Source organism: Salmo salar, chromosome 11, assembly GCF_965601325.2.
Source record: "Salmo salar chromosome 11, fSalSal1, whole genome shotgun sequence".
Lineage (NCBI taxonomy): Eukaryota > Metazoa > Chordata > Actinopteri > Salmoniformes > Salmonidae > Salmo > Salmo salar.
Window position 1 is genome coordinate 98,363,978 of NC_138301.1, and position 25,074 is coordinate 98,389,051.

General features: G+C 42.2%; 2 protein-coding genes across 4 annotated transcripts in view; both read right to left on the reverse strand.

Annotated features, from left to right (window-relative positions):
* Window positions 1-5,404: 5,404 nt before the first annotated feature.
* Window positions 5,405-19,532, reverse strand: ak1 (adenylate kinase 1). Of its 2 annotated transcripts, none has more exons than XM_014128468.3 (7): window positions 12,019-12,071; window positions 11,264-11,298; window positions 8,352-8,387; window positions 7,925-8,088; window positions 6,425-6,541; window positions 5,943-6,134; window positions 5,405-5,491 (listed from the first exon to the last, which is right to left on the reverse strand). In XM_014128468.3, the coding sequence occupies exons 2-7, from the start codon at window positions 11,268-11,270 to the stop codon at window positions 5,423-5,425; spliced, it is 585 nt and encodes a 194-aa protein (XP_013983943.1). In that variant the 5' UTR covers window positions 11,271-11,298; window positions 12,019-12,071; the 3' UTR covers window positions 5,405-5,422. The 2 variants fall into 2 exon arrangements, with proteins under 2 accessions (XP_013983943.1, NP_001134467.1); NM_001140995.2 differs by lacking the exon at window positions 12,019-12,071 and adding an exon at window positions 19,449-19,532 and having other exon boundaries at window positions 5,406-5,491.
* Window positions 19,533-20,637: 1,105 nt separating this feature from the next.
* gpsm1b (G protein signaling modulator 1b) overlaps window positions 20,638-25,074 on the reverse strand; it is a 61,922-nt gene continuing 57,485 nt past the window's right edge. For both annotated transcript variants that reach the window (XM_014128695.3, XM_014128694.3), the window contains exons 13-14: window positions 24,853-25,058; window positions 20,638-24,591 (exon numbers count right to left, since the gene is read on the reverse strand). In XM_014128695.3, the coding sequence (XP_013984170.2) occupies window positions 24,403-24,591; window positions 24,853-25,058 (395 nt within the window). In that variant the 3' untranslated portion in view covers window positions 20,638-24,402. The remainder of the gene's footprint in view (window positions 24,592-24,852; window positions 25,059-25,074) is intronic.

Sequence of the window (25,074 nt, forward strand, 5' to 3'; positions counted from 1 at the left end):
ATGGTACACTATACAGTACTTACAAAAGTATGTGGACACCCCTTCAAATTAGGTAGGTCCACACAAGTTCACAGAACGGGGCCGCCGAATGCTGAAGCGCGTAGCGGGAAAAAATCATCAGTCCTTTGTTGCAACACTCACTAATGAGTTCCAAACTGCCTCTGGAAGCAAAGTCAGCAAAATAACTGTTCGTCGGGAGCTTCATGAACTGGGTTTCCATGGCCGAGTAGCCGCACACACGCCTAAGATCACCATGCGCAACACCAAACATCGGCTGGAGTGGTGTAAAGCTTGCCGCCATTGGACTCTGTAGCAGTGGAAACGCATTCTCTGGAGTGATGAATCACGCTTAACCATCTGGCAGTCCAACGGACGAATCTGTGTTTGGCGGATGCCAGGAGAATGCTACCTGCCCCAATGCATACTGACAACTCTAAACTTTGGTGGAGGAGGCATAATGGTCTGGGGCTGTTTTTAATGGTTCGGGCTAAGCTTTTTAGTTCCAACATTTTGGGGAAGGACCTTTCCTGATTCAGCATTACAATGCCCCCGTGGACAAAGTGAGGTCCATACAGAAATTGTTTGTCGAGATCGGTGTGGAAGAACTTGACTGGCCTGCACAGAGCCCTGACCTCAACCCCATCTAACACCTTTGGGATGAATTGGAATGCCGACTGCGAGTCAGGCCTAATCACCCAATATCAGTGCCCGACCTCACTCATGCTCTTATGGCTGAATGGAAGCAAGTCTGCGCAGCAATGTTCCAACATCTCGTGAAAAGCCTTCCCAGAAGAGTGGGGGCTGTTATAGCAGCAAAAGGGAGATCGACTCCCTATTAATGTCCATGATTTTGGAATGAGATGTTCGACGAGCAGGTGTCCACATACTTTTGGTCATGTAGTGTATGTGTAAATTCGGAATATGATTATTCCTCAATGTGTTTTGTAGCCTATACGTGTTTGCTATATTACCAGTCCTGTGAAAAAAATTGACTATAGGATTTTGTGTATGCTATGTAGCCTACAAAAACCCTTGCCTCATGATTCTAGATCATGATTCGTTTATACTATGGAAAATGTATACATTTCAGATTGTTGACACCAATCTGAAATTGGGAGATACCTAAGATAACATTCTTGACTACATGACTCCAGGGAAGAACCAAAAACATTAATGTATCACATAACTCAAATCCTGTTAAATAAAACATGCACACACGCTCAGCTTGTTGTAGACACAGGAGGACTACAGTACATTGACCATTCATCACAGACAGCTAGATAGATAAGCACCCACAAGCCTAGCATAGCAACATCCCAGGCGCACCAGACTGCACGTACACCTCAGCATTTAGGGTGCGTCTCCTCTATAAGCTGTGAGCGACACTTCCCTTCTTTCCGCAGTGGGCCACTGAGGGGGGGGGGGGTTACTTCTCTGTAGTCCTTCAATAACAGGAAACAATCCACCGCTCTGTGGTCATCGTCTGTCATCGCTGGTCCAGCAGGTCGACACGGGTTTCAGCGCGGTGCCACGAGTTTCCATGTCGCCGGCCAGCAGCACGTCAGTCTGAGGGGGACGTTTGTGAAAGTGTCCATGCGCCAGCTCACAGGTTTCCTTATGGCTCTCGTGGGTTCTGGGTCAAGGCAGTGTGTTAGCAAAGGGCTTTGAAACATGACGTGGGAGATTGGCAAGACGAGGTGGAGGTCATACAGTGCATTTGTTAAATCATGGAGGCCCTCGTTGGGTTTTCTTTGATTCATAGTATTGGCCTAAGGCTGCAAGTGTATGTGTAGGCCAGTGGAGGTTGCTGAGGGGAGGATAATAATGGCTTGAACGGGGCGAATGGAATGGCACCATACCATGTGTTCGATGTATTTGATACCATTCCACCTATTCCGCTCCAGTCATTACCATAAACCCGTCCTCCCCAATTAAGGTGCCACCAACCTCCTGTGACGTAGGCCTATCAAGCATTTGTCTATCCTCCCCATTTCTCACTCCACCAGCCTCCACTGATTTGTATGATGGCTGGTGAAAGGAATCAAGTGTTAATTACGGCTCACATCAATCTGACACTTTTTCTGTCGTATATGTTTTATGTAATATAGGCTACTATGTGAATGGCTGATTGAACTGGCCCATTTTGGTATCCTAACGTGATGGCACACACACACATGCCATCACCCCCTCCCTCGTTCTCCCTTATTGTTACCCCCACCTTCAAACTAGGTACAGTCGTGACATTCTTAGCATTCCTGTTGACTACATAAAAGTGCTTACTGACGCCTTTTCTAATTGGCTTTCCAATGGACACATCCTGTCCCTAAGAAGCTCCTTTCCTCTTTCTCATCCCCCTTCCAGTGTAGCCGTGGAGTCGTGAGCAGAGCGCTCCTTGGAGGATAGCCCGGATACCTGCTAGAAAGTGTTTGTGAGCCTACTGAGGGCTGTGTGTGAGATGTGAGGTACACGAGGTGGGGAGTTCCAATAACACACTGGATGTACTGGTGTAGCAGTGTCTCTACATCCTGTTGTGTCTACATGCTCACTCACCTTGACCCTGGTTTTGTTGTAAAAGAACCACCTTCCGCACTTTTAATAAAGTGGGGCCATGATGGATTTTGAAAAGGTTGCTATTGACCGGGTAAAGTTGGGATGTTTCAGGGATAGTTTTCATGTATGACTATCTTGAAAATATGCTTCTTGGTTTCTGAAAGAGCTGCTTTATTTTATGATAGCATGTTTTTTTATGCTATATGCCAGGGATAGACAACCCTGTTCCCGGAGAGCTGCAGGTACTGCAGGATTTTGTTACAACTAGGGACCACACCTGACCAACTGAGCTAATTTATCAGTTCAGTGATTGCCTAAATAATAATTATTTTTTACCCACTTTTTCGATCTTGTCTCATTGCTGAAACTCCCCAACGGGGTCAAAGGTCGAGTCATGCATCCTCCGAAACATGACCCGTCAAACACCCGCCTGATTAACCCAGAAGCCAGCCGCACCAATGTGTTGGAGGAAACGCTGTTCAACTGACGACCACCGTCAGCCTGCATGCCCCCTCACCCGCCACAAGGGGTCGCTAGAGCGCGATGAGCCAAGTAAAACCTTCCCCTAACCTGGACGACATTGGGACAATTGTGCGCTGCCCTATGGGACTCCCGATAACGACCAGTTGTGATAAAACCCACAACACTGGCGTTGCAAGCACCATGATCTACCAACTAAGCTACACTGCACTCCAGGACCAGGATTTCCTACCCCTGGGATATGCGACAATAGCTTTGATCATCAAGTTCTTTCCCATTAGAGTGCAGTATTGTCTTCAAATCGTTTGCAAATCCGACAGACTGTATAAGCAATTGGCCTACTTATGTGTATTGTGTTGTCTATAGTTTGTCTGACTAAATTCCACAAATTTTTACACTAAAGTACTATATGCTGGGTCACTGGGATCTATGATATGGACTTATCGGTAATTACATCTGCCAGTATGGAATCTTGTTACGTTTTTATCTATGCTGCTAGTAAATGGTCAAAAGACACAACCAAATATCCACGTTTGGAATGCAGGTTGTTTTGCACACATTTATGAACAATTGCAATCTCATCTGAGCTAGAGTGTCTAGCAGGAATGTTTAACTAGGTAATCCATAACCCATTCCTAGACGATAACTAACTTACCTTTAGTGCCTATTGACGATAGTATCTTCTGGCTTGGGAATTTTTGTTAAGACCACGACGCTCGTTCTGATCGTTAAAATGCATCGCTTGTGGTAGTTTTGGAAACTTAAGGAATGTTTCTTTCATCAGTGATACATTATTTAAAAAAAACAAAGGTTCAACTACTACACACCTTTATAGAGTTAGGGTTCCCACATCGCCATATTTCCATGTTACAGCACTTGTTTACGGAAGACAGAGGCGTACCTGTGCTAATTAGCTATTTGCGTCTCCAAACACCTGTATGTAAACGGAAAACGGAAGCCACAAATGTGTTGTCACTGAAAAATACTTTCGCCTGCAACTGTGTTAAAACAGTGTACAGTAAGTGTATATTTTGCATTTGTGAAATAATTTTATAATATGTAAGAGAATCGATTTACATGGAGTGTTTGGCTGTTTTGGCTGCCAGAGCCAATTCACCTCTAAACAGAACACGTAAGGTCCTTGGACTATAAGGAGTACATTATTGGGTTAGGTTAGCCACTACAAAAGTAAGAATTTACCTCTCGAGGAGATTGGATTAGTTCATCGATATTCTATGGTATAGTTTTCCAGCAACAGATTACAACTGCTAAATAATATTTACTTCCTTCAGGAAGGAAAACAAATCTCCTGTACAAAACACATTAGCCCAACAGGCCGTCGGATGACAAACGACATAAGGAATAATAGCGCCATCTGGCGGCTTGTTGGGCTAAAAACACATGAATGCCAGCAGTAGATCAAAGGGCGGTGCGCTTCAGGTGAGCACTAACCTACTACAGTAACATTACGTGATGATAGACATTGTGACATTTTCAAATAGGCACCGGCAAATAATACCATGTACAAATTACAATTGTAGTGCATTTTTCAATAATCTTAGGGATAGCTTTTATGTTATGCATACTATTCTGTAGTTGTTCACATATAACACCGTTTATTTGTTATGTGATGTAACGGAACATATCATGAAGTGTTAGACAGTGAAATTAATAGGAACATAGGCATACTGTATTTTCTTTTACAATGGTTGGCTACTATTGTACTCCATTCCTGCCGTGGGAGAACTATACTATATCCTGAATGCCTGCATGATGTAATGGCCTGCTGCCATGTCTGTCACTGCATGGCGTTTAGCACCAGCCATAAAGGAGTCAAGTCTCCTTGCTTTCCCATATACTCCGGTGTCTACATGGCGGCACAGGATCAGAGAGTGCAGCCCAGAGCCACCCCAGGCAGGCATTGTACATGTATGGTCTGGTAAAGTGTTGAGAGATCCCTCCTGTAATTACATAGAGCTGAAATCAGCACTAACCATAACAGAGAGAGAGAGAAAGTGTGTGTGTGTGTGTGTGTGTGTGTGTGTGTGTGTGTGTGAGAGTGAGTGAGTGAGTGAGTGAGTGAGAGAATATTGCCGTATATGGGTGTCTGTTGTGGTTTGTGGATTGAAACAGGAGACTACAGTGTTGAATTAAGGCAGCGCTGTTCCTTAATGGCCTTTCATTATAACCAAGCTAACTAGGCACAGACATCAAATCAATGTCTATTCCACGCTGGTTCAACTTAATTTAATTGAAATGACGTGGAAACAACGTTGATTCAACCAGTGTGTGCCGTGGGAGGTGACTCGGCAGATTTGAGCTTCTTTTGGCATAAAATTGACAATTAGAAAAAAATGACCGAAACAAATTCATATCCAGTCATGTTTGCGTTTTACTTCAGGTCATCGATAGCTTTGGCAACGTGTCCAAAGACTTCATCCACGGGCAGCTCAGAGTCAATCTGAGGAGAATGAGAGAGAAAGGCATGAAATGAGATTGTAATGTCGGTGGCATTATCATTGTAAAATGCTAAGAATTTTGAGAGAGAGAGAGAGAGTCGAATTTTCAGAGTTTACAAGAGCTGCGAGTTAAGACACCTGGGTGTATTGTCACAATGCATATTTTGTCACAATGCACTTATTTATTTTTAAAAGAGCAGAACTGTTTATCTTACACTGTTCTATGACACTCTCTCGCTCTCTGTCTCTCTCTCATCTGATGTTGGGATTCAACCAGTGGAGGCTGCTGAGGGGAGGACGTCTCATAATAATGGCTGGAATGGAACGAATGGCATTAAACACTCATTCCGCTCCAGCCATTACCACAAGCCCGCTCTCCCCAATTAAGGTGCCACCAACCTCCTGTGGATTCAAGCATTGACAGTAGCCTATAACTAGTGGCACCAGTTTTACCTTCCTGACAATGCCGCGGCTGGAGTAGAAGGCGATGACTGGCTCAGTGGCTTTGTAGTACAGGTCTAAGCGCTTTTTGATGGTCTCCTCGTTGTCGTCAGCGCGACCGCTGGTCTCACCGCGCTTCATCAGCCTCTTGACCATGGTCTCACCCTTGGCGTCAATGTACAGCAGCAGGCAGGGGGCTCCGATCTGTGAGAAGACAAACAATGGTCAGGACAACTTTAAAAAGGTTGTTGAAATGATATAGTCCTTTTAACTGGGAGGTGATGTGCTAAAGAAAAATATATTTTGAGAGAAGAACTGTGGGAAATTGAGAGATGTTGAGCTTTTGGTGAATTTTGAAAGGACGGGACGCCTTAAAAATGCATAGGTTTCCCTACTTGCGTTCTGTGTCTTTTTGCACTGCTGCAACCTAATTGCCCAGCAATGTTAAAGTATGGATGTTCTGAATGTGAATCCATGTTCCTTTCTCATCTTACTTTCTTCTCGAACTCCTCGCCTTGCTTGACCTCACGGGGATAGCCGTCGATGAGGAAGCCCTTGGACACGTCGGCCTTAGCAATCATGGCGTCCTTGATCATGTCCAAGACTGTGTCCTGGGGGGGGGCACATGCACTATTTATTGACATGAAACACACGCACCTTCATAGAAAGATGTTGGAACAATTTCACTTCTGTGTTGAAAAGTGACAAAGTAACTTGTGATCACCAGGGGTTGGAACCAAAATGATTTTCCAAACAGAACCATTCTTTTTTTTGGTTCCGTTCCACTGTTCAGACCAGCAAAATAAAGTTATGAACCGGTTCTGACACCAAAACAAGTAGCAGTTTACATCGTTCATTTCTGTTCCTTTTTAACCTCTGAAATATATATTGTTTTTACATTTAGCTTGACATTAAAATACTTCACCAATCAGTGCGGATGGAGCAGCTTGCTGTGGAGCGGGTAAGCGATTTAATCTATATAGGAAAGTTGTTAAGAGCAAATTGTATTTTTCCGTGACATCATGGTTTCATAATATCATAATGAAAGATAAACACACACACTATGCTGCTGTCACAGTGTAGAGCACAAGATGCAACTGAAATTTTGAGGGTGAGGAGACAGCGAGAGAGGATGGAGGAAGCTTGCCTTGAAGTGCTGGGCATCTTGTTATGACATGCATTATATTGAATTAGGCCCACAGAATTATACCTACGGAGGAGCGGCTTCTATTGAAGAACTTTGAATGTCTTTCACTTCCCAGTTGGTTTAACGTTGGACCAGAGCAAACGTTCGCTAGCTAACAATCTTACACAATAATTTAAAACACGTCTTACCTTTTTGTGGTTAATAAATCCAATGTGAAAGGTGAAAACTATAGTATTCTTAACTAGCATTGAAAAGTCAATCCATTCTTCACTAATTAAACATCTCTCCCAAATGTTTGAATTACGCTTCTAACGTCATCAGTAGGCTACAGTAACCTATGCTTCAGAGGGGAGGGGAAGTTAACCTACACACACGCACACCGACTGGCAAAGATTTCCAGCTGACAGGCAGACGCTAGAATAAGTCTGAGTGACAGATGAGGGCTTTGCATAGGCGCTTCGTTGTGACTGGAAAAAAATGCCCGAAACATAAAGGGTCATCATTAACCGGTACCCATGCTTTTAAAATAACAATTCTGTTCCGGAACAGTATTGATCACTTTTGTTTTCAGTATTTATTGGTTCTGTTCCTCAAATAATGTCATTATTTTCCTGTTTTTGGTTCTGTTCCCTGAACCGGTTCCAACTCTTGGTGAACACAATATCCGATTTAAAATGAGTGTTAACCTGATTTATTCATACTTATTGCAAGGAATTCAGCACAAACGGTACAATATACCTTAAACCTGTGTAGTTAGACTATATTTACTGTAGTAACAACATTGTTAACATGTTATTACATAGTAACTGCTTTAGGGATGACTGTGTGCACTGTCCCAGCCACTCACCAGGGGTACGAGCTCTCCCTTCTGCATGATGGCCTGGAGGGTCTTGCCCCTCTCGGAGCCGGATGCTACCTCAGCACGCAGCAGGTCCCCAGAAGACAGGTGGGTGTAGCCATACTTGGCCACCACCTTCTCACACTGGGTGCCCTTACCAGAGCCAGGCCCACCTAGGGGACACATACAAGGAGGACAGGGGTTAGTGTTGGTTGGTTGGTGAATCCCATCTAGCCATAACCTTAGTGGTGGTTGGTTTATGACACAGGGCTGTTGTGTATATTTACTTTATACTTTAGTGCATTCTTTCAAGAGAATTATTGACTTCACCTTATATCAGACGTAGAACGTGCATATGCCTACATTTTGTGCTGCGTTGCCTGATAGTGTTGATTTTAAAATAAGAAAATAAGATGATATATTATATTTCACTCACCTACAACGAAGATGATCTTGGCGTCCTTGATTTTGTCTAAAAGGAACAGAGGCAACAGAGAAACATAGCTGGTAGTTCTAGAAACAACTTCAGATGATTACTGGTTAAACCTGCAGCTTGCTGACAGTAAACCAAGTTCACTAAAAGTTTTTGTGGGAGTGTAACAAACCATCATCAGAACGGACAATTTGTCTGGAGCAGCTTGCTGAGTTGGAGCAGCTGACTGAGCAACCCATCTTGACATGGATCCTCTCTGACTTCTTGGACTTATATACAATGGAGTTACCTTGGCAACCTTCGCCAACCACTTCACAATGCTTTGTGACCACATAGAAAATGGCCCCTAGCTACAGTAGCACTGGGCTAAGATTAGCCAAAGTCAATGTAGTCACACATTTTGTAGCAATTTGGGGTGTTTGCATAATGGTCTGAGTTATTCCACATGAGAATATGCAGTGTTTGAGTCACTAGGGAATCCAAAAGTACTGTACCTTTTTATTAAAGGCTTTTGAGATTTGTACATCTGAATTGGATAAGAGTCAAGCAAAAACACTGTAAACCTATCTATCTTCAGAAAGTATTCACCCCCTTGACCTATTCCACCTTTTGTTACAGCCTGAATTCAAAATGGATTAAATAACTAAAAATCTCACCTATCTACACACAATACCCCATAATGACAAAGTGAAAACCAGCTTTTTAAAAATATGTTTGTACATTTGAAAATGAAAAATAGATCTCATTTACATAAGTATTTTACACCCCTAAGTCAATACTTTGTAGAAGCACCTTTGGCGGCGATTACAGCTTTGAGTCGTCTTGGGTATGTCTGTATCAGCTTTGCACATCTGGATTTGGGGATTTTCAGCCATTCTTCCTAGCAGATTTTTTCAACCTCTGTTAAATAAGATGGGGAGCGGCAGTGAACAGCACTCTTCAAGTCTTGCCACAGATTTTCAATGGGATTTATGTCTGGGCTTTGGCTGGGCCACTAAAATACTTTCACATTCTTGTTCTGAAGCCATTCCAGCATTGCTTTGGCTGTATACTTGGGGTCATTGTCCTGTTGGACTGTAAATCTTCACCCCAGTCTAAAGTTGTTTGCACTCTGGAGCAGGTTCTCATCAAGGATTTGCCTGTATTTGGTTCCATTCATTGCTCCCTCTGTACATACCAGTCTCCTTATTCCCTACCGCTGAAAAGCATCTCCATAGCATGATGCTGCCACCACCATGCTTCACAGTAGGGATGGTGTTAGAAGGGTGATGAGCCATGCCTGGTTTCTCCAGACAGCGCTTTGCATTCAGGCCAAAGAGTTCCATTTTTGTCTCATCAGACAAAAATGATCTCAGTCTTTCACGTGCCTTTTTGCAAACTCCAGGCATGCTGTCATGGGCCTTTTTCTCAGGAGTGGCTTCCGGTTTCTGTCTAGCCACTCTCCCATAAACCCGAGTGCTGTAAACCCGAGGGCTGTGGTTAAGTGCTGTAGAGACTGTTGTCCTTCTGGCAGGTTCTCCCATCTCAGCCAATAAACTCTGTACTGTCATTGGGTTCTTGGTCACATCCCTGACCAAGGTCCTTCTTGCACGGTTGCTCAGTTTGGTCGGACGGCCACCTCTAGGCAGAGTCTGGGAAGTTCGATATTCCCAATGATGGGAAATTGAAACTTTCAAGACTCTAGAAATTGTTTTATACAAATGCTTCATCTCAATTCTCAGAGCTCTACATACAATTCCTTGAACTTCATGGTATAGTTTCTGCTCTGACATGCACTGTCAACTATGGGGCCTTATAGAGACAGATGTGTGTTTCTTTCTAAGTCGTATCCAAACAATCGAATTGGCCACAGGTGGACTCAAATCAAGTTGTAGTGACATCTTAAGGACAATCAAAGGAAATTGGATGCACCTGAGCTCAATTTGGAGTGTCATAGCAAAAGGGTGTGAAATATTTCTGTATTTCATTTTCAATACATTTTCAGAATTTTCTTAAAACAGGTTTTCACTTTGTTATTATGGAGTATTGTGTGTAGATGTTTGAGAACAAAAATCTGTTTAATCCATTTTGAATTCAGGCTCTAACACAAAATGTGGAATAAGTCAAGGGATCTGAATACTTTCTGAAGGCACTGTATCATTCACTGATAAGTAGTAGCTATAAGAAGTAGCTAAGAAATCCCTTTCTTTTTGAATGTTCCCTCATCTAATAATAAACAAGAATAGAATGTATAGCTACAAACTCATATAATGTATTTTCCAATTTGAGTGTTGTGTTGACTATGAAGGTACAGCACAGTATGTTCCTTTCAGATGTGGCAATATCGTAAATAACCAGAAGAGGTCACCATAGCCTAAGCACACACTTAGGACCAATGACGTAAATATACACTGGATGCCTTGCCATGCTATGTATTGGCCATTGAGAGGCTTTGAAGCCACCGGTCGGCCATATTGGCACTCCCCAGTAGGTGATTTCCTTCATAGGAATGAATGGAATTCTACTGTATTTCAATTACAAGGACAAAATTACATATATTTAAGTATTTGCTATTGTACTGGGGACAGTAACATTAGTAATCTCAAAAAATGATACTTTAAGAATGGTTTTATATATATTATTTTCATTTTATTATGTTTAGCTCACAATATAATTAAAATGTATGCATTAAGCTGTCTAATAGAAAAACCATTGCATGGAGGAATGAAGACATTAATAAATGCATTTCTATAGTTTGCCAAATATTTTCTACAATGTGGGGGAGTGTCAAGATGGAGACGCATTTGCTTCTACACAGCACCCCATCTGAGTCATCTAGTGTATATATAAATCATTGCTTAGAACACAAGTCCTTCCCCCATGAGAAAAGTTTTATGTTAAAGGAGACCAACATATTTTTCATTTGCCATAATTACCTGCCATCTTGATCTATAAGGGTTATTCCTTTTAACTGAAATAGAAGAGAGAAAAAACAGAAGTTAGCTTGTATATTCAGAGCTAGTACCACTTCTTAGCCTGCATTTGACTCCATGCAAATAGATGCAGAGTCTCATTTTCCTATTTCAAAGATACCAAAGACAGTAATATCAGTCAGTAGCTTTAGTTTTTTTAATATTGTTGTGTCCTCCAAAGCAATTGATTTTGGGTGAGTACTGTGTTAGTGTACTTACTTATTCATGTCAAAAGAATTACAGCAATTATGCAATCTGAATAAATTATCATAGTAATGCAGTAAAGCCTATACTCATAATCAGTTTTGACATTAAGACAGTTGTTACTTTCTTACAATTTGTGAGAATGTTTCCTCAGAACAAACACAATAGCATTTGTATTTATTATGTAACTTGAATGTAACTTAGGAACAATAAACCCAGTCCACAGAAGGGACTCATTAGAATGCAGCATCAAGTAAAGTCAAAAGCATTACTTCCACATATCTCAAGATGGACAGAATCAATGAGAGTAACATTACAGTATCTGATCACTCAGCAGCAGGTTACACCACTCAACAAGAAATTAAAGCAGAACCTGATGTTCCTTAACATCCCCAAAAATCACAACCAGAGCATAGTACCATCCCTGTGCAAAAACTGTATGACGGAATGGAATCGGAATATTTCTGATTGCAGTAAATATGAGTTAATATGACCAAATAAAATAACAGCCTTACTGTTCCCTGTGCATTTTCATCCGGCCTTCCTAAGTGCCACAGGGAGGGAGGAAGAGGGAGAATCATTTCTGGGTGCGTCAGGATGGCATGTGTAAACAGATCTCTCAGCTCAAGTGGCTGCCCGCCTGGGTCATGTGATGAGGGTGAAGCCTAGCCGTGTGGTTATTTTGAATGATGCCTGAAACAACTGGATAAAAAGTTGGAGAGAAAGCTGATCCTGTATAAATTGTTGTGGAATAAATGAAAAAGTCTGACATGAGCTGACCATGAATCAGTCATTGCTGGCTGAAACAAAGGCGGTGGCGGGGAGGGTGCTTTTCAATCAGTTGTTGAGGGATAAGTGTAAAACTCAACGTGCCTTGGGATAGGAGGAGCTGACCCTACAATAAGCCAGCGAGAAAGTAAGAAGTCTGCTTTCGTTAGATTAAGAGTGTTGGGTCACTAGTTTGAATCGCAGAGCCAACTAGATGAAAAATCTGTCTGTGCCCTTGAGCAAAGCACTTAACCCTAATTGCTCCCGTAAGTCGCTCTGGATAAGACCGTCTGCTAAGTGACTCAAATGTAAATGTAAAAAGATTACTAATACCTAACCCTAACCTTAAATTAAGGTGAATTTTTACAATATAGACCATTTTGACTGCAGCTGGCAGATCTAAGGGGAAATCTCTCAGAATATTAGGTTCATTAGGGACTGAGTAGAATAATGGTTGTATGTTTGCTTGTGTCATGGTAATCATTTTCAGTGCATAAACTCACAGGTTACCAACAACACACTAAGGGCATTTCTGGTTTTAAATATCCTATGATTCATTTTGCAGTGACACTGTCAGACACGGGTAGGCAGGTAACTAGTAGCATCTTAAGTCACAAAGCAAAGATGTTCCTTCATTTTCTTTGTGATTTATTTATAATCCACCATAAAAAAAAAGCCACAGCTCAGACCTGTTCCACAGACAGGCTCAAGTATACTGTACATTTCACCCTTGGAAAAGCATTTCAATATGGCAGCCTGAGCTTGATAGGATTATTCCACCCCACTCACAGAGGAGGAAGAAAGAAGTGGTTGAGTTTCACTGAACCTCTTCACCATCCTGCTACCCTACCTTGGTTTTTCTCAGGTCCAGGATGGCAGGTTTTATGTAGAGCTCTTGACTCCGTGTCCTTTGTAAATGTCACCCAGGCATCTGAGTCAGCTCTGTGCCTCTTTGGGACACCCACCCTGGCCTATTATGGTGCCTTCACTAGGCTGTGCAGCCTCCTTGGCATGCCAAACACACACCTCCTCCAATCAGGAGAGGACCGGGCACTGCCCAAGCAGCTGGGGTTACCGACCGTTAATCATGGCACCCTGGCCATGACCCCACTCTCCGAGGATGTCTCAAGGGGAGTTTGGATATGCAAAAAACACATTTCCAATTCACACATGCGTATAATTCACGTGTGCATGTGTGAAATGGGACAAATACAAGCACCCACCAAATTATTATTATATCATGAAGTATGGTTAACTTGACATGAGGTGTAACGTGTGCTATATTATGGTACACAGCACTATGTTGACCCTTACATTGACCATTACGTTGACTGTTATGTTTTTTACACTAACCATTTCCCAATGGCCACTTCTTTTGTATGTCTTTTTTGGTCCTGTCCAGACTGGCAGTCTTTTTTTGGTCCTTCTTTGGTGCAGTCTAGGCCAGCTTTGATTTCAACGTCCAAGAACGTTGATTTCTGGTCCGGTCCTGACTTTATTTGGCCCAAACATAGACATGGTTCAGATTTGGTACGATCCAGACCGGACCAAATCTGAAGCAATCATAGACATCTATGCTTTGCAAGTTTGGGCAGTGCCTCACAGTACATTACAGTAGAGTACACTATATTATAGTACAGTAAAGTATAGTGTACTGTATTGCACCCTACTGTACTCTACTGTACTCTACTGAATTAAACAACACTAAACTCTACTGTACTCTACTGAATTAAACTCTACTGTACTCTACTGAATTAAACTACACTGTACTCTACTGAATTAAACTACACTGTACTCTACTTTACTATACTGAATTGTACTCTACTGAATTAAACTCTACTGTACTCTACTGAATTAAACTACACTGCACTCTACTGAATTAAACTACACTGTACTCTACTGTACTCTACTGAATTAAACTACACTGTACTCTACTGTACTCTACTGAATTATACTTTACTGGGTGATTTAACTATTGACACGATTTCATCAAGCTGCCCACTCATGAAAAAGCTTCAAACTGTAACCAGTGCCTGCAACCTGGTTCAGGTTATCAGTCAACCTACCAGGGTAGTTACAAACAGCACAGGAATTAAATCATCTACATGTATTGATCACATCTTCACTAATGCTGCAGAAATTTGCTTGAAAGCAGTATCCAGATCCCCCGGATGTAGAGATCACATTATAGTAGCCATATCTAGAGAAACCAAAGTTCCAAAGGCTGGGCGTAATATAGTGTATAAGAGGGCATACAATACGTTCTGTAGTGATTCCTATGGTTTTGATGTATTTGTTGGTCCGTGGTGTGTAATGAGTAGCAAACAGACACTGCACTTGACACATGTATGAAATTGCTTATTCCAGTTACTAAGCATGCACCCATTAAGAAAATGACTGTAAAAACTGTTAAATCCCTGTGGATTGATGAGGAATTGAAAAATTGTATGGTTGAGAGGGATGACGCAAAAGGAATGCCAAATAAGTCTGGCTGCACAACCGATTGGCAAACGTATTGCAAGTTGAGAAATCATGTGACTAAACTGAATAAAAAGAAGAAGAAACTACACTATGAAACAAAGATAAATGACATAAAGAATGATAGTAAAAAGCTTTGGAGCACCTTAAATAGAATTTTGGGAAAAAAGGCAAACTCAGCTCCATCATTCATTAAATAGGGAAGGACATTCAACAAGCACAGCACCTACACAAATGACTGATGATTGGCTGAGATAAATTGATGATAAAAAGATTGTGGGGACTGTTTTGTTAGACTTCAGTACGGCTTTTGACATTATCGATCATAATCTGCAGCTGGAAAAATGTGTTAATGCTTTACACCCCCTGCTATATTGTGGATAAAGAGTTAACTGTCTAACAGAACACAGAGGGTGTTCTTTAATGGAAGCCTCTCCAACTTGGTTTCTCAAATGATTGCCTCGCCTGGTTCACCAACTACTTCTCTGATAGAGTTCAATGTGTCAAATCGGATGGCCTGTTGTCCGGGCCTCTGGTAGTCTCCATGGGGGTGCCACAGGGTTCAATTCTTGGGCTAACTCTTTTCTCTGTATACATCAATGATGTCGCTCTTGCTGCTGGTGAGTCTCTGATCCACCTCTACGCAGACGACACCATTCTGTATACTTCTGGCCCTTCTTTGGACATTATGTTAACAACCCTCCAGACGAGCTTCAATGCCATACAACTCTCCTTCCGTGGCCTCCAACTGCTCTTAAATACAAGTAAAACTAAATGCATGCTCTTCAACCAATCGCTGCCCGCACCTGCCCGCCCGTCCAGCATCACTAATCTGGACGCTTCTGACTTAGAATATGTGGACAACTACAAATACCTAGGTGTCTGGTTAGACTGTAAACTCTCCTTCTAGACTCACATCAAACATCTCCAATCCAAAGTTAAATCTGGAATTGGCTTCCTATTTCGCAACAAAGCATCCTTCATTCATGCTGCCAAACATACCCTCGTAAAACTGACCATCCTACCGATCCTCGACTTCGGCGATGTCATTTACAAAATAGCCTCCAATACCCTACTCAATAAACTGGATGCAGTCTATCACAGTGCCATCCGTTTTGTCACCAAAGCCCCATATACTATACACCACTGCAACCTGTACGCTCTCGTTGGCTGGCCCTCGCTTCATACTCGTCGCCAAACCCACTGGCTCCAGGTCATCTACAAGACCCTGCTAGGTAAAGTCCCCCCTTATCTCAGCTCACTGGTCACCATAGCAGCACCCACCTGTAGCACGCACTCCAGCAGGTATGTCTCTCTGGTCACCCCCAAAGCCAATTCCTCCTTTGGCCGTCTCTCCTTCCAGCTCTCTGCTGCCAATGACTGGAACGAACTACAAACATCTCTGAAACTGGAAACACTTATCTCCCTCACTAGCTTTAAGCACCAGTTGTCAGAGCAGCTCACAGATCACTGCACCTGTACATAGCCCATCTATAATTTAGCCCAAACAACTACCTCTTCCCCTACTGTATTTATTTATTTTGCTCCTTTGCACCCCATTATTTATATTTCTACTTTGCACTTTCTTCCACTACAAATCTACCATTCCAGTGTTTTACTTGCTATATTGTATTTACTTTGCCACCATGGGCTTTTTTGCCTTTACCTCCCTTATCTCACCTCATTTGCTCACATTGTATATAGACTTATTTTTCTACTGTATTATTGACTCTGTTTGTTTTACTCCATGTGTAACTCTGTGTTGTTGTATGTGTCGAACTGCTTTGCATTATCTTGGCCAGGTCGCAATTGTAAATGAGAACTTGTTCTCAACTTGCCTACCTGGTTAAATAAAGGTGAAATAACAAATAAATAAATAACAAATAATCCAGGTAGAATCAGGAATTTCACAGGGCAACTATCTAGGCCCATTACTTTTTTCAATCTTTACTAATGACATGCCACTGGCTTTGAGTAAAGCCAATGTGTCTATGTATGCGGATGACTCAACACTATGCTTGTCAGCTACTACAGCGACTGAAATGACTGCAACACATAACAGAGAGTTGCAATTAGTTTCAGAGTGGGAGGCAAGGAATAGGTGTGGCATATCAAGAAGCTGATTAAACAGCATGATCATTACACAGGTGCACCTTGTGCTGAAGACGATAAAAGGCCACTCAAAAATGTGCAGTTTTGTCACAACACAATGCCACAGATGTCTAAAGTTTTGAGGGAGCGTGCAATTGGGATGCTGACTGTAGGAATGTCCACCAGAGCTGTTGCCAGAGTTAATTTCTCTACCAAAAACCACCTCCAATGTCGTTTTAGAGAATTTGGCAGTACGTCCAACCAGCCTCACAACCACAGACCACGTGTAACCACACCAGCCCAGAACCTCAACATCTGGCTTCTTCACCTGCGGAATCGTCAAAGGGGGAGAGAAGGGGATGCTGAGTAGTATATTTCTGTCTGTAATAAAGCCCCTTTGTGGGGAAAAACTCATTCTGATTGGCCTATGCCCTCCCAGGCCCACCCATGGCTGTGCCCCTGCCCAGTCATGTGAAATCTATAGATTAGGGCCTAATGTATTTATTTCAATTGACAGATGTCCTTATAATTCAGCAAATCGTTTGAAATTGTTATTTTGATATAATGCTTACTTCATTGAGAGTGTATGTGCAGTTGAAATTTGGCCATAGAATCAATGACTGAAAAATATGTATTTTCAACATTGGGAAGATACGTATTTTCACCTTTCATTCAGCACCTAAAATGCACCTGATTTCAACATCTGGAAAACATGTATTTTCAACATCCCCCCCAAAAATGTATTTTCGACATCTGGAAATGACATCTTTTCACCTTTCATTCATAATTTTTTTGTTATTATATTTTATATTTATTTAACTAGGCAAGTCAGTTAAGAACACATTCTTATTTACAATGACGGCCTAGGAACAGTGGGTTAACTGCCTTGTTCAGGGGCTGAACGACAGATTTTTACCTTGTCAGCTCGGGGATTTGATCTAGCAACCTTTCGGTTACTGGCCCAATGCTCTAACCACTAGGCACCTGACAGTAAAGTCTGGACAAGACTGTATTTTCAACTTAATTTTGCTTACTGGGTGTTAGCTGTGTAAAATAGGACTATTCCAGTGCCCATGCCATTTCTATGGCCTATCCACTGTCATTATTGAGGCAGGGTTGCGTGTGTCAATGTCTGTTACCTGTAGAGTTCCAAAGGTACCTTAGAGTATTCCTTTTTATGGTTTGAGTGCGAGTCCCTTTGGAAACTTACAGACATTTTTGTTCTCTGACGCACTGTCCGCCATCCATTCTAGCCTAGTCGCAAAACCATCATACTGGCTTTCAATGTCTGTTCGCCCACATCCCGAAAAACTTTCCTTTCTCCAGGATAAAGGACATCAAGAACGCACGAAAGAAGCATACATTCAAAATATTGCACTACTTTCCTGCAATGGACATTTTTCAATGAATACAAAATGATTCCACAGACACTAACGTTTCAGCACCAAGGGCAGCGTCATCTGAATGCTCCAGAATCAACCCATTCAATTTCCTCACGTAAGCCACGTGCGTAAAACCTGTACCAAGAAGCATCTGCTAACCCACTCACCACCTCTCTCTTTCCCCAGCATGTGTTATTGGTGTCCCCAGTCATGCAGTTCAGCTATTAAAAGACCCTGTCTGTCCTCTCCGCAGCTGTTCCCAGATACCATGTCAACCATTCGCAGAAAGCACATGGAAGGCTGGATTGCACTTGCTTAGCTGGTAAAGCCAATGTAAGTGTAGCATAGAGTATTTAGCAATAAGCACATAATCTGTCATTACAACTGCAGCTCTCTTATGCAAAGCAGTTGATGTACTGTATTGTATGTGGTCCTCCTGAGGTACTGCTCCTTTAATAGTGGTGATATCCATTTAAGGGAAAGCAGGAGAACTTTTTGACATCATCAGCTCAGTCTGAGTTAAGATATTGTATGGTCTTTAAAGAGATATGGTTGGGGAGAAAGGGAGAGAAGGATGTGTACTGCAGCTGTGTGGTGTGTGACTTCCAGGCGGTAGGGCTTTTCTGGTTTGGATCTTCACCATTTACTAAGATGAACCAATAGCATAAAAAGACATGCAACACCCCGCATCAATGCAACGTGCTGTAAACACAGGCATATTGCAAATAACATTACAGTGGGTTGGTGGGAATGAGCAACCGGACAGGCATAGCAGCACGTTGTTTTTTTCATGAAGGATGAAAAAAAATTGTAAAAACAGCCAAGCCTGTTATTTTGATCTCCTACTGTGCATGCAGTCCAGGCATGGTCTAGTCAACTCACACATAGTGTGACACACACTTCATTTGGCTATGACATTCTTACACCATAGCAGAATGAGGACAATGCTACATACAGTACACAAGTGCCTGAGCTACCCTTTTCCTCAGCATTCCATAGCCTCTAAATGCATTGCATCAAAGAAGCAGTGGCAGCTAGGGTCAGGCGGCACTTCACAGTGCCACTCTCTCTCCCTCTCTCCAGCCAGTCAAGCAGCCCTGCCCACTATTCCCTCACAAGCTCCTCTCTGTGTTCCTACGGCACAATTATCCCCCAAGCCCCGCTTCCTGCGCTTTTTATTCCTCTGCACCGCTGCCATTGTGTGGCTGTCTGTCCTCTGTACTGACCTCTCTGTAACGTTGCGGCTCTGTCCACAAGTGTGTCTGTCTCTGGATCCTGTGTGTGTCTGAGCAGTGTCCCTGCTGCACGGCAGCTCTCTCTCCCCCTCCTCCACTTTTTATAGCACAGCTCAGCCTGCTCAGACACCAGTGCATTCTGGGAAAAGAGGAAGAGAGAGGAGTTTGGGGTTTGTGGGCAGTGTGCCTTCAACTGCTGTAAGAATGTATTATTGTCATCATGCGCTGTGTGTTTGATCCACGGCAGCTCCCTTTGCATTTACAGTTTACATCCTTGAGGAGAGGTTGTTTAATCGAGGGGAAGAGAGAGTGAGCTAGGAAGCTAGGGAGAGACCAAGCTAATGAGGAAGTCAGAGGGGGATTATCAGCTAACTGCAGATTGATATGGTGTTCCTTTTAATATGGAATGAACCAACTGCTGGGGAGGGGGGGGGGGGGGGGGGGGTGGCTACGTAGGAGGATTGTGGTCTGTTCCAGCAGAAGACTTGAGTTGCATGGGAATTACCTTGCCTTTGCAACAAAAAATAAAAAATACAAAAATCCCATAGCGAGCCTCCGCTGTAACATCATAGAGGAGAGGGTGTTTACGTGCAGGAAATGCCAGGAATTATCAAAGAATTCTCAAACAATAAAATAACAATGATGCATCTGTTTCTTTGCAATAAACAGGAAATGAGCCATTGTGCTAAGGTGAACCACAACTCGAGCTGTATAAAGAGCACTGCCTTTCTTTGCAATCGAGTCACTGTTGTAATCTCCTTTGGAAAACAGAGAAAAGCAAACCAACATGTTTGGTCGGTTCACTGTGCCTCGCCCAACCAAGGGCAAGTCATTGACACTCCCCATCCTTTTTTATGACCTTGATTTTAGTTGTTGATATAAGGAGTCGTTCTTGTCTGGGAGAGGAGACTCATTTGATAATGATGATGCAAAACATTACATATCGGATATCTAAAGACTATCCAGGTCTTTGGGTGGGGGGAAATTGAATCATACACTGCACCAATTGGGTATGAACATAAGAATGGTTCTGCAATATAGTATGGGGTGTAATCAAAAAAAGGTAGCCACAACAACACCTACATGCAATGTGTTGAAGCAAAGCCGGTTGTTTGAAAGCAGACTTTCTTATGGTAATGTGTAGAACACTGTTGATGGGACATGACGACAGAGGCACATAAAACATTGGAATCAATATTTTATTAAAAGCAGACGGGACATCTTCATGTCCTCAAATGGAACATAAATACAAAAAATATATGTACATATGGTAGTGACAAATAGAAGCGTACCGGATAGATCTGGACCAAGTTTATCCTTATAAGAGATGGAAAAATAGAGGAAACTAGCTCTGTTTGGAAAACAGTGGGGACCTTGTAAGCCTCTTATTACAGAGATCGAGATGAATCATATAGATCACGACCCATCCTGAGTTAGGTTTATGACCCACTCTGGGATAGGGTCATGACTCTTGAGGTACAAAGTAGAGCTACACGGTAAAACTAACATTTACAAATGGAGTCCCAAAGAGGAAGAGCAACAAAAATGTCCATTATGGATCATCAGTTAGGCAACACGTTACTGTACGTTTAGATCTTACTACAAGCCGTTTTTGTTTCATTTCTCCAGTATACACCTGTCTTTGGTCCACTGGGTCTGCTACAGGATAACTCTACAGGATAATTCTGATAACCACAAGAGAACAGAAATACAAAAGGCACTAACATTTTTTGCAAATATACTCTAACCTTTACAAAATGATCTGCAAAAAATATGCAAAGTATATACTGTACAGTTAAGTATAGCTTGTCACTGAAATAATAAAAAGTGCTTAAAAGCATTATACTTGCTCACAAGATTACATCCTCAACCTCATCCTCAGGAATTACGAAAGTCTCATTTCCAATGGGACACACCTTACAGCTGTAGTACACATGTTTCTCCACAAAGGGACAGTATATCAGCAGAATATAAAACTAACCCCTCCTAGACAATTGGAAACTGAAGACTAACAGCTGTGGAAATGTAGAAGGAGATCCCTGCAACACAGGATTGTGTGTGCATAGGCTATACATCTACTCCTGTGCTGTCCTAAAAAAGTCCCGATCCATTAGACTGTCAGCTATAAGGTCATTGGTCAGAGACAGGTTGATCAAGTTGATGGCATTGTGGGGGCTTAACCACTAGACATTTGTTGATTGCAATCAGTATACTGCCTATATACTGCACTATTGGCACTTCCATGGCCTAACTGAAGAGATGCACTTTGATTCGAGCTTGATTCAACTCTCTCTAAAACAATATTTTCTTGACATTTTGTATACTATTATACATAAAATGTACTTTGATAAATGTATAATATTTTGTTTTAAACCTGTTTGGACTCCAGAAGACGAACTCTATAATGACTAGACTATAATGACTAGACCTTGACTAACCATGCTGCTTTATAATTATTCCTGTAGTCTCTTGAGCTGTTGTCTAACACTGAATGCAATTTTGACACTGAAAACTTGTCACCAAAAATACCAGCAGCAATCGTCATCCTTCAAACCAAATACTTCTCCATTATACGCTTTGAAATCACCGACCCCTGATACTTAGGAATACAATCGGAGTTTGAAAAAAACGGACTTAAGGCAGTAGATGGGGTACAGTAAATATCTTGTTGGCGTCTCAAACCCTAGCGAAACACTTCAAACCTTCATTCACATAGATTTCTCCTAGAATTTGGATTTGTACACCTTTCAAACCTAAACAGATTCACAACAGCTGAAAGGGTGCTACCTATTGCACATGGTGTTTGGATCTTGCGTCACACATCAACCTAATTTACTTCGATCCCTTCAAGGATCTCCTCGAGTGGTGGCCCAGGCAGGGTTGCAGACCAGTTGATGGCACCAGTACATGATTTGGTCACACCCCATGATAATGACCTCACCTGTGACTTATAATGTAGCTGCATTTCATAGAGAACCAGGAAAGTAATGAAAAGCCATCTGGTAAATTAGCATGCCTTTGCAGGGCTTGACATTCAGGTAAATTTGCCAGTGGCACACCGGGCCAGTGCCAACTGGGAGCTACTGGCGCCAATGAAAAGAATACTCTCCTGGTAAAGCGGATGATGCACGCTGAGCAAGTAGCTTATAATGTCCTACCCTCCATACAGAAATAATTCAATTTTAACTTGACAGTATCATATTTACATTGATTGTTTGGAGGGAAAAAAATAAAACCTTTGCACAATCTCAAAAATTGTGTTAATAGCTAGGTTTCCATCCAATCAGCGACAGATTTTCATGCGAATACTCAATACTTTTCCCACCAGAGATGAGTTTCCATCAAATTGACTTGATGTGGATAAAAGGCTGTGTGCGGCACATACAAATTATTTTTGAGGTTACCAAATAAAAAAATGTTAAATGGGTTTCCATCGCATTTTCAAGTCTACTGATGGTTGTGTGACATTTTTTGTTGGTGAGTTATATAGCGAATGTGCCCACTCTGGTCTTGGCTCGTGCCCTCTAGCCAACAGCTTGTAGATACAGTGTGGGCATAGCCTACATGATGAGATTATTATAGTCAAATGGCAGCCAAGCATCATGTCACCAGAATAACACCCTCGATATGTATTGTATAGGAGCATCAAGCTCATTACCGTACATTTTCACCAGCCCATAAGCTATTTCATCTGTAGCCTAATAAACTGCATGGTTTCCCAAGTCGTAGTGGGAGAACCTCACAACATATCATCACGTGACTCCAAGTTTACTTTGATATGATGATCAATATTTGTGCATAAAGGCGTTTCCACCACCATTTCTCACTAATTAATTTTACAGACACAAAAAGATCACACCTTGTGTAGCGTATTTTGTTTTGTCAATATTTGGAAAGATTACCGATATATTAGCTGTTTACATCTGGCCTGTCGTGAAATGTCTTATCCGACATGTACTTATCCGACATGTACTTAACTCACATAAAAAGGTTGGATGGAAACCTGGTTAGTGTTAGCGATTTTGAACAGTCAGTCTACAAGTGTAGAGCCCTATAAAATCAGTTTTGGTAAATTCAGTTTTCCCGGTTTAATTGAATAGTTTTCCTTGTTAAATCCAGGTTTTCACTGTCAAAATCACACTTTTTTTTTATAGGAAAACTACAACAACTTGGATGTTTTAAGTCCACAACAATGCTTAAACCACATCAGGAGACCACATTTAAGGTCTGGGAACAATCCAAAAAAGTATAACTGGAGAATTAAGTTGCATTTAATTAAATTGCCTAGCAGTGTTTTTGTACTGTGCAATGTACAGTGTAGGCTACACTGACAGTTTGCGAAAAATGCTCTGCGATTGATACAAATCATTATGATATCTTTTTTTTTTTTTTTTTTTTTTACCTTTATTTAACTAGGCAAGTCAGTTAAGAACAAATTCTTATTTTCAATGACGGCCTAGGAACAGTGGGTTAACTGCCTTGTTCAGGGGCAGAACGACAGATTTTTACCTTGTCAGCTCGGGGATTTGATCTTGCAACCTTTCGGTTACTAGTCCAACACTCTAAACACTAGGCTACCTGCCTCCCCACATTCTGTCAGGTAGTCCTACTTTCCAGTCAACATTTAATTGGGAAGGTTTTTTAGGAAAGCCTTTAGACACGTTCATTCAAACAGTGCATGATGACTGAATTGCACATCACAAAGATTCAACCAAGACTCCGGACTAAACTTTTGAATACCTGGTTTGCATACCCATTGTTGCTGCCCACTGCTGTTAGAATAAATCTTGATAATAGAAAAAAAGCTAATTGTGAACCAAAAACTAAGATGACAAGCAAAACATTTTCACTGACACCCTAGCGACCAATTTAAAGTTGGTTTTGCATTGCCAAGTTAAATGGTCACAGTCTCAAACCCTGCCCCCAGGGCTGATTGCTTGGGCCCCTAGCTGGAGTCCCCGGATGGGTCGGAGTCGGGCCCGTCCTGTTCATCTGAGGGGAGGTGGACCCGCTGCTCGTCCATGCGCTTGGCCTGTGCTCTCTGGATCAGACTGAAGAAGTCCTCGTCAGGCACCGTGGGAGCCCGGGGGCTCCCTTCTGGTGGGGAGCACCGCTGGTCATCAATCCTGGAGGACTTGGTTTAGACCATGAGAGTGAGATAGACAGTGAGAGAGAAGGAGAGACAGACATCTAAAATTGCAATTCATGAGTGCTGCAATTTATGAATCCTGCATAACCTGAGATGAGCACAAATATTTGGGTCTTTTACCTAAATTACGCATTGATTGATGTCAATGGGAGACTCAGAATCAACACGAAAAAGAAAGTTATTAGCACAGATCTAAGGTTAAGATTCAGCCCATAGAGATGCTGAGGCAGTGAGACATGGCCTTACCTGGCACTTGACGAGCATGTTGAAGAAGTCATCGCTGGGCTCCTGGGGGTCTGTGTCAACACACAGGTGGCCCAGGTTGTTATGGGTGATCCTGAGGCCGGGCAGGTTGCTGACGCTGACCCGCTGGTCATCCAGGCGACGGCTCTGGGAGCTGACGATCAGGTCAAACAGCTCCTCTGTCTGGGGCGAGGTGATGAGCGCTGGATCTGAGAGAAAAGGGAG

Excerpts from the sequence above, each read along its gene's own strand:
- ak1 (XM_014128468.3), bottom strand. Across the intron at positions 8,089-8,351 it reads CAAGATCATCTTCGTTGTAG|GTGGGCCTGGCTCTGGTAAG; the intron begins GTGAGTGAAATA and ends TGTGTCCCCTAG. Across the intron at positions 6,135-6,424 it reads GCGAGGAGTTCGAGAAGAAA|ATCGGAGCCCCCTGCCTGCT; the intron begins GTAAGATGAGAA and ends GTCTTCTCACAG.